This window comes from Montipora foliosa, chromosome 9 (assembly GCF_036669935.1).
Source record: "Montipora foliosa isolate CH-2021 chromosome 9, ASM3666993v2, whole genome shotgun sequence".
NCBI lineage: Eukaryota > Metazoa > Cnidaria > Anthozoa > Scleractinia > Acroporidae > Montipora > Montipora foliosa.
In genome coordinates, this window is record NC_090877.1 from 33988143 (window position 1) to 33998142 (window position 10000).

Here is a 10000-nt window from a genome sequence, read left to right on the forward strand (position 1 = left end):
CTTGTATGTACAATTCACATTTTCTAGTCATCAAAAGCATTGACTAAGAACCACGTGTGCTGTAAGTAACTGCAATACGACGAACGACACGAGTACAAGATTTCTTTGTACAATGCTTCGTCCATTTTCCTAGACGAATCACAATTCTGCAAAAGGTTTAAATGAGCTGCCGCATGCGCACTTGTGACGACTTGAACGAAGCACCCATTCCAAATCTTTTCGACGCAACTGTTTTATGCATAGAACTTGTGATATATTTGCCCCGAGGTGTTTCTCATGTTCTTGGCGTGAGTTCCTTTTGTTCGTTTACTTTCTCGAACTGTTCTTTATCCGCTCAAGTCTTTTCTTAATGTCCAAAATGCTATCTGGATCAGCCGAAATGGAATCTGTGGAATCCACTGACTGTAACACGACCGCAGGCTGATAAGATGGAAAGAAAGGCGATATTGAACCATTCCAACTTTAGCTTTTCGCGCAAATAGACTGCGTAAATCTGACAATTATTCCACAACCGCGCGTTGGATATGAGATGATGGATAGCCAACGAGGCGCGTGCCGCTGAGTTGGCTATAATCACCTCATATCCAACAAGCGCGAGTCAAATAATTGTTTTACTAAGAAACCCCACAAATTACGGCTAAATCTCCCCTACTTTATTTTGTAAAAACAAGAAAACTAATGCGTGCGGTTACTGATATTTGCATGGTATTATAGCTCATATACCATGATGGCTATCTAGAATTGCATTATCCAATGATCTACTTTCAAATAAAACGGAATACTCAACAAGCAGCGGATTCTACTCTCTTTCTCGCTTTGGGAGAGGATCACTTGCTCGCAGTGCTTTCTCTGGCTTCGCTACCAGTGCGGATAAGACAAGAGAATCCACGGCGACGTTGTAACAGCGGGAGTTATGCGAGCAGCGAAAAACGCAATGGATTTCTAGTCAACTTCCTCCCGGCCGCTTGAAATAAACTCTCGCGAGCACATTAAATCCCGCCAGCTTCTGGAGAAGGCTGAGCACAAAAGTCATACCAACGAAACGATGAATCCCGCCAAACATTGCAATACTTACAATACTGGTATAAGATAGTACTTTGTCTTCCGCAGAGAGAGTTCGCTCGGTTGTTGGCAGCTCGACTCCATGTCCAGCGACGACCTGAGCTCCCGATTCTGTACTCTACAAAAATGATTTTAAAAAATCCCCAGTTAATTACTTCGAATTTTGTTCTTTCCAGCAGGACAACATGTTTTTGTGCATTCAGGGCAAAGGAGAATTTGTGGACCGCGCACCGGTGTCACTTGGTTGTGCTGATTGGGCTGTCACGCGGAAGGTCGGGCCGGACTCTCAGGGTCTTAAAATAACTGAAGAGAAAGCGCTGCCTTTGTAATTCCACCCGCAAATTGTTAGACTTTCAAGTCTTCTCGGATAAGGAATGTAAACCGGAGGTCCCGTCTCGTAGCTAGCCCTTGTTGGAAACCAAATAGTATGGGACGTTGAAGAACCCGCTCAATTAGAATACTCGAAAAGAGTAGGAGACGTTGTCCCCGGTGTTGTGGTCTGACCTTATCTGGTCTGTGGCATCTTTCACTTCCCAAATAAATTGTAAACTGCGTAACAAGCAGTCTGGTCAAAGTCCCACACAAAAAGCATTGTAAATTAGTACAGAAAAGCCCCGAGGGAAAGAGACTAGTTACTCCAATTCACTCCTCATCAAAACAATAGGATCGGAGTGCAAGGCAAGCTTTGTTTGAAATTGCGCCTGTTTCAAAAAATGGACAACGTCCCCATCCCAAAACAGATCTCTAATGGCAAATGCTGCATCTCAAAGACATACCAAATGTCGGATAATTGAGAATAGCCCAAACCTTTGAATCGGCGTTGGCACTGTTGTCAAGTCCAGCTTTCATTCTTAGCACTTTTAATCTATCCCTGTATGACACTGCATCATCTGTTAACCACAAAAAGAATGGTTTTAAAAAAGCTTCTCTCGTTACAACACCCTCATTTATTTTTCGGCCTTAAGTCAATTTGCAGGGTAACTGTTTCCAGGTTTCTGCGCGCATCTTACTCGTTTGTCTTTTGCTTCGTCAACCTCGTTCCCAGGGTCTCTCTTCTCTTCCTGGGAACGAGGTTGTTGCCTCGTCTGGCAACATCATAAACACTTAATTACTGGTCCCGAGGGAAATAGCTCATTTTGTTTCCCGAGAATCTCAATGTTTCTCCGAGGCGCAGCCGAGGGAAACATTGAGATTCGAGGGAAACAAAATGAAGTGTTTCCCGAGAGACCAGTCATTAAGTGATTTGTTATATAGCACAAAAAGGAAAATCGTGCAACGGCAACAGCAACGGCGGTCATCGGTTAACATTCGCGGGTAACAGTGCACTGTTACCCTCTGACGTCATAGATTTTGCACTGTTGCCCGCTCAGAAACTTTTGGCGGGAAAGAGTTTTATTGTTAGAAGTCATGTGACCTCGAAGTAATCAATGAGAGCGCGCGCTGCTGGGGGAAAACATTCAGCTATGTACCTGTAACAATATTTTTAAGCGTTGCGTGACCCACAAAAACGGCTTCGTTTTCTTTTAATTTCTTCCTGTTTCTTCTCGAAACAAGTGCATAAGCAGAAAAATAATACTTGAGTGTAAAGAGTGGGATTTTATAAAATTTCCTTTCATCCAATGCAGTGAAATGCAATTTAGTAGAGTTTACAACGAGCGCAGTGTGAATGAAGCTTTCTGGCGAAAAAAGTGAGCGTTCACGGTTTTTCTCTCCCTCTTCCACTTCTTATCTCCTCTATTGTTATCAGTGTGAATGACAGGCGCCAGTCTTCCGTTCTGCGTGTTTAGCAAGCCGTAAGAGCAACTGGTTGCAAATAGAGAAAGCTCTCTTAACCTTCACTAAACGCCGTAGCTGTAAATTTTGTCTTACCTGTACTATCAACTGATGTTGTCGATACAGCAGATTTTGGAGCAGTCTCTGAAACGCAAAACGTTAACGAAAGACGTTACTCTCATAACCAGAGCAATGCTGAGCACTGCAGTTGTTTTCTTCTTAAAAGCAACCTCTCGCCTTTTTACCTGTTATTTTCTTTCCTTTTCTTTCCATGTCAATGTTTTTCAGGCCCCTCTCGATGTAGCTTTGAAAAAACTCCGACGTTCGCTTGAGAAATGGATCGATGTCTGCATCAGGGTACTTCTGCTTAAAATCATACAATTCAGCTAGCCCCTAAAGGGGAAGATACAAATACGATTAAGAGCGTCTCTCTCACGAAGTTACTTGTTTACATGCTCTGAGTGTACAGGGTATTTTTTTTCCCCGCGTTAAAAAACTGAAGTTGGGTCATCCGTTTCCCGTGCTTGGTACACGACACATGTCTGCCAACGCAAAAACACCATTCTACCACTATTTTTTTTCCGGAAGAAGATATTTGGAAAGACAAAAGTGCTCCTCGCACTTATCTAGACAATTGAAGCAATTGTCTCTTACGGACACCTAGCCTGCGAACAGGCTCCCAGCAAGAAAAAATATATTAATATTTTTTAAAAAATTGTCCTCTCAGATAGTGATGCGGTAGTCTAGTGGTTAAGTGAAAAGGTCATTAATCGAACATTCCCAGGTTCGAGTCCAGCGAGTTTAGGCATTGGGGTTCGGATTTTAAAAATAGATATTCATTTCCCATAATCCTTATCAAGTGCTAAGCGTCCTAAATTGACGATAATAGTCAATTTAGAGAAACTTAGGAATTGTCGATAATAGTCATTTCAGAGGTAGAGGATGAGTTGAAGATTCAGGTGGCTTCAAAGAGATTCGAACTCATGCCCTCTGCGATGTCGGTGCAATGCTGGTGCAATGCTGGTGCAATGCTGGTGCAATGCAGGTGCAACGCAGGTGCAGTGCTCTACCAACTGAGCAATGAAGCCAACCAATTGGGAGCAGGTCAATTTGCTTGTTCGCGTGGAAGATTCGACGAATGAAATTAACGTATAAATGAAGTGCGGCTTATAGACGAAAGAAGCACTTATCTGGACAATTTAAGCAAGTGTCTCTTCTAGAAACCTGGTGTCTACTCTATAAGAGATCCTAGACCAACTCACCTCCCTAGTGTTTTCTTTAGAGCCAATCTTAGCAAATATTTCCGCAAGCTTGTCGTTTATCCTCTCTTTTTTTGTGCTCTGTTTCGAGGAAACAAAAAGAGACAATTTTATATGGCATTATTGGAGTTACTTCGGCCCAAACTCGCTCATTAAATTTACTTACATCAACCCCCAACAAAAGGTCTGGTATCGAACCAGTCGACTTGCGAGGAGTGGTTCCATCACTGCCATTTATTTCATTCCCTCGGCGGTTTCCAGTCTTCAGGATTTTTTTGAGATACGCCACCACCTCGCTACTCTCTGGATCGTCGATTAATCCAAGGCACTCTAAAATCTAAGCACAGGAAAGAAAGTTGTAAAATCACATCTGTTTGTTTAAAAAACAAAGGGTTATGGAATTTTTTTTTTCAGTTTGCACTGACCTCTTGTTTCTTGAGTTTTCCTAACGTGTACAGCACGGTTTTAATCGTCCTGAGGGGCGTGTCGTCTGCTCGGTTTTTCCACATCTGATGCGGGTGGGTCAGCAGAAACGTGTGTATGTCGAGAAGAATCTGATCAACTTTCACCTCAGAGATGGATTTAGGTAGATTGCGAACAACCTTCCATAGACACTGCCACAGAAATGATAAAATAAGTATGCAAAAAATTCTGGCTTCCCTTTTACACGAATCACTCGAGTATCCCATGCCTGTCACCCTCACCTCTCCCCAGCTCCTTCTCGTCTTTCAAAGAACTACATTTGATATAACACATCATTATATGGCTCTTTCTCACAAGGACTGGGAACTACCAAATTCACGAATTTGATTAGCTGAAATAGCTACTGACCGAGGTCTAGGTTTTCCCATATAGACAGGGTTAAACGGGATTCGAACACATGAAAGTGCGATTGAGCTGCATAGCTGCTCGATTTTGGCGTTCTCGAGTAAGATCTTTATAGACTATGTGCTGCATGTTGCCACGATACAGTCTCGAACCCAAGCCTTATATGCCAGATCTCGCCGCCATCTTGCTTTTTCACGGTACAGCGGGCTTAATAATAACCATCGGTTTTATCACCAAACGAATGCTCGCACTGGAAAAACCAGTTTAACGAGAGAAAACAAGATTGTTTACTCCAGACGTTCGGGCTACGGTGGCTTCAAAGAGTTGACGCGATTCAGGCACAGCCTCCTTTTCTCCTCCTCTGCCTCTGCCTCTTGTTTTCTTCACTTGAAAAGGTTTCAGTAGGAAGTCCAGATGGGGATTCATTTAGGGGGTCCACGTTTTGTACCGTTCCTACTCAAGACCTATCACAATCTCTTTTCAAATCCACGATGGAACTGTCGTTAAATTACCGCTCGCATAATTTAACATCTCCCTTCCGCTCGGCAGCATTTCTACAATCTAGGTAAACTAGTTAATTAAGACATAATATCAACCTTCATCACAAGATCAAGGAACTTCGGTGAGCTGAGTGCAGTGCCGGCGCTTTCTTGAAGGAGCTTCAGGCAGTCTTGCAGAAGTTTGATCAGGGATCTGAATGTAAAACAAAGCTAAGGTTAAAAAGAACAGCTTCACAACGTTAAAATCAAAGCATGAAGGAGATGAAAATCAAGCAGAACCTTTGGAACCTTGGAAACACAAGTCCCCCCATAAACGACCAAGCGCGGGGTAGACTCGCATAACGAAGCCTGGTAGCGAGTAACTTGATTGAATTGTTCACTGCGATTCCGTCGATTCGGATGGTCAGCGTGATCGTAATTATAGCAAACTCTCCACACCATACAGCCATCTTGAATAATGATTGTGATGTGTTACGGTTGCCCTATTGTTCCAACATAGAGAGCTTCTGTCTGATAACAATAGGGCAACCGTAACACGTCACAATTATTCAAGATGGCGGCGCCCGCGAAATTTCAAAACAAAAATAGGCGATTCTTAAGGACGGTGCCTACTATTGTTATTGCGCATACGTTCTGCGCATCTCCAGATACTCGGATTTCCTATTGGCGATGCTTACTAATGTAAGGATATTTTTGCGCGGTTTAAAACTATGCAGAGAAAGTAGATCTTAGTAAGTACTCTCGGTATCCAAAAAGAAAATTGGGGGTAGCCATGCATTTTTTAGAGATAATCGAGCTTCAATTTGAGAAAGAACGCCATACATTGCTTTGTATAATAGAGCTTTATACAAATATTGTTCATGAATTATCTTTGAAGAATGCGTGGTTACCCCCAATTTTCTTTTTGGATTTCAATAACACTTGGGAAGATCTACCCTTCCTGCATAATCATAAATCGGGGCAAAAATACCTTTGAATTAGTAGGCACCGTCCTTTAACTTGACTTGACTTGACTGTAACGGTTATTTTCTGTGATATAAAGTTATTTTTTTGGTGAAGTGGAGGTTCCTTTTAAGCATAGTTGTACACAGAATTCAATGTGTCCAGGGCCCAGGTGGAGGAGTTGCCGTTTGCAATCGGAGCAATTGATGTTGAAGCGGAGAGAACAAATCAGTACCGAATATGAAAAGGGACTTGCGAGTAGACGGTTTGATCTTGGCGGACAGGATACTACCAGTCGAAACAGAAACTAAAGGAAACGCAACGTCAATTTTTACCGCAATGTGGCCACCGTTTTTTAAAAATGTAACATACTGCCAGGAATGAAGTATTTTAGTCTTGAGTAACGCTAGATTGCGCGGCATGTAACGTGTGACAATCCGTGACAGTTGGCAAGATATTCTCAACAATAACGTTGAACCCCGTAAATGAAAATGTCCGATTACCGATACATCCATGATTGTGACGTTACGTTCCCATATACCACGCTCTCGGCCGTTTTCTGCTCAAGGTCATCAGTACCCAAGACTTACTTGAAGGCATTTGGTGTGAAAACGTAATCATTACCCATTAATTGCGTGCGCGCCTAGTTCTGGCAAATGGTATACCAAATATGTAATACTATACTAGTAATAGTTAACACTACAGCTGTCCCCGCTCTTAAGTATAGTAGTACGCAGAATATTCAATGTGACAGAGCCCGGGTAGAGGTGTCAGTTTACAAACGGACCAGTTGATGTTGAAGCATGGAGAGAACAAATCCGCAGGGTTTTGGACAGTTTAGACAAGGAGTGCACATATTTCTGAAAGCACCTAACCTGCAAGCAGGCTCTCCGAGGGACTGGGGTTCTCTCCCACCGCAGAGAGAGAGCCTGTTCGCAGGCTTCGAAGCACCGGACGTGACTTTTTTTGGCGCCGCAAGACACCCTGCGAAGGCCGGAGTTGCGAGCCACTTAAAGGAGTCTGGGGGCACCAGCTTGCGCACTCTGTTGAGCAATACCGATTCCACCTTGCGCGCTCGGTTGAACAAATCGAGATTGCTTTCCTCTATACAATATCCACCAACTTACATATTAGTTTACATGTTTTTCCTTTTTTTACGCAGGGCTTCTAGGTTGCCTCCTCGAGTTTTGGCCCAGAGTCCAAAACCCTGCAAGGGCAATGATGCCTCCTCGAGGAGGGGCAATCACTGTAACTCTACATACGCGCAAGCTTCAACGATGACTCCTTGGGATGTTACCTCTAGGCAAAATCCCAACGGGGGCAATAAATACTTAATTGACCACTGGCCAATGAAACTCAGGGCCAATGAAACACAATAAAACAACAATACTATTAAGAATCTCAACGGGCCGGGATCAAACCAGTTGGCAGTTTTACAAGTGTAGCCGAGAAGTTGAACCGGGGACTACCAGGATCAACTTCAACGAGTGGTCAGAATGGTTCTTGAAATCTTAAGACAAGCGCCCTAACCACTGGTCCGCGAACTAGGAAGACAAAACTCACCCCAATACGAAGGTTTGATCCGACATCTCAATCACTTTGACCATGAGTATATTGATGGCTCTCAGAATCTGTGGTCCATCTTCTAAAGCGGCCAAACGATCGTCTGATAACACTGTGATCAAGACTTGCATAAGCTGCTTGAGTGAACTGCGGGAGAGAGAGCGCGCCAGAGGAGCGCTGGAGAATACCGCTAACATCGTGTCAGTCAGACAACTAATCAGCCGCAGGACTGTGGCTTCAGGTTGCTGACTGGATTCCACGTTTGGAATGTGAGTGGTCAGGATCATATTCAGCTGCAGAGACGCTGCATTCAAAAACTGAAACAAGAGGAGATGACCGTCGATATGCGCTACAATGATCTTTCAAAGTACATGACTTTTCTTCAACAAGTCACCTAAAATATCGAAAACCATTTTAAAAACCTTTTTCTCCTCTTATGTGGGAAGCGTTTCTTTATTTAATTCTTGTCAGTTGATCATATTCGTATTTTCAGTATTGGACTTGAACTAGCTTGAAATGAAGGCTAATGCGGGGAAATATATTTAAAAGTATTTGTATTTGAAAAGATTACCCCGCGTAGTCGTAGCCGTCGCCATTTCTTAAATTTCCTATTGTTGGCGCGAGAGATAAATTAACAACAATACAACAATACCGCCAGCTACGCATGGGCAGGCGAGCTGAAACTTGTTTAGTGGTGCCGTTGCACAAGTTTTAACACCGGCTTAACTGAGTGGCCCGCCTGGAATCATGAATAGCGATGCTAATTGTGGGCTATCATGGTCTTACTCATACAAATATTTACTTGTAAATAAAGTGAAGTGAAGATCTCCCTTCCATTGCTATAATGTTCCGTGCTTATTTAAAATTCAGATAACCCTCCAGCCATCGTCTACAGTGGCGGAATGAGGAAAGCAGGAAGATTCCGACCGGCTATGTCCTAATTACTCTCTTTTGAACTCAGCAACTATCGTTCGTAGATTTCGTTTCTCTGATGAAAGGCAAGAAAGACTACACAGACGAAATGTGTTCGCACCACTGAGAAAAAAATTACTTCTAGAATAACTTAATTTCCGCACGCCGATATCTCGAATAACCGTAACGTGTTACGGTTTCCCTATTGACTTGACCCAAAGAGCCTCTACTCTTTATAATTAACGACGGTGCCTACTAATTCAAAGGTATTCTTGCGCGGTTTTATGAATATGCGGGAAAAGCAGATCTCAACAAGTGTTATTAAAATCCAAAAAGAAAATTGGGGGTAACCACGCATTTTTCAAAGATAATTAATCAATAATATTAGCAAAAAGCTTTAAAATACAAAGCAACGTATGGCGTTCCTTTCCAAATTATAGCTTTAAAATTATCTCTGAAAAATGCATGGTTACCCCCAATATTCTTTTTGGAAACCAAGAGCCCTTGCTAAGTTCTGCTTTTCCAGCATAACTTTAAACCGCGAAAAAATATCCTTGCATTAGCAAGCACTACCGATAGGATATCCGAGTATCTCGTGATACGCAGAACGTATGCGCAATAACAATGGTAGGCACAACCTTAACGTCACAATTATTTAAAACACAAGCAGCGCTATGGCGGAAATTTTAACACAAAAGAAGGCGATTGTGAAATACATTTATTTCGGATACAAACGCTGTCTTTCAACAAATTTAATTGTAACCAATATTATAAACTGATTGCGATTTTGAGACGTCAAAGCCGTATTACACTGGCGGCTAGTTGATAGAAAATGTATTCTTGTATTGGGCGGAGAAGCGAAAAATGTTTTGTAACGTGAGATCCATTCATTACATACACCAATATAAAACTCTAAAAATATCACTTTGTACCACATAAACATTTCAATTCTCAACAATCAAGGTCCAAAACATTGTGAAATAATATTTCAATAATCAGAATCGAATGTGAGCTGAATTTAGGGCGATGCCAAGAGTTCACGTGAGCAACCCAAATTTAGGACGGGCAGGTGAGCCGATATTACCGCGTTATATTGGCGTCTCTCTCGTAAGTAAAACTACATGGGAGGATTGCGATAGTTCCTGTGGTTTTAAGTTATTT

General features: G+C 42.5%; 1 protein-coding gene across 1 annotated transcript in view; it reads right to left on the bottom strand.

Annotated features, from left to right (window-relative positions):
* LOC137969403 (cytoskeleton-associated protein 5-like) overlaps positions 1–10000 on the bottom strand; it is an 80845-nt gene that overhangs the window by 702 nt on the left and 70143 nt on the right. The window contains exons 37-46 of the mRNA XM_068815621.1: positions 7928–8244; positions 5519–5615; positions 4520–4708; positions 4261–4431; positions 4098–4175; positions 3081–3228; positions 2932–2979; positions 1870–1952; positions 1076–1180; positions 1–420 (exon numbers count right to left, since the gene is read on the bottom strand). The exon at positions 1–420 is cut by the window's left edge and continues 702 nt beyond it. Coding sequence (XP_068671722.1) covers positions 307–420; positions 1076–1180; positions 1870–1952; positions 2932–2979; positions 3081–3228; positions 4098–4175; positions 4261–4431; positions 4520–4708; positions 5519–5615; positions 7928–8244 — 1350 coding nt within the window. The 3' untranslated portion in view covers positions 1–306. The remainder of the gene's footprint in view (positions 421–1075; positions 1181–1869; positions 1953–2931; positions 2980–3080; positions 3229–4097; positions 4176–4260; positions 4432–4519; positions 4709–5518; positions 5616–7927; positions 8245–10000) is intronic.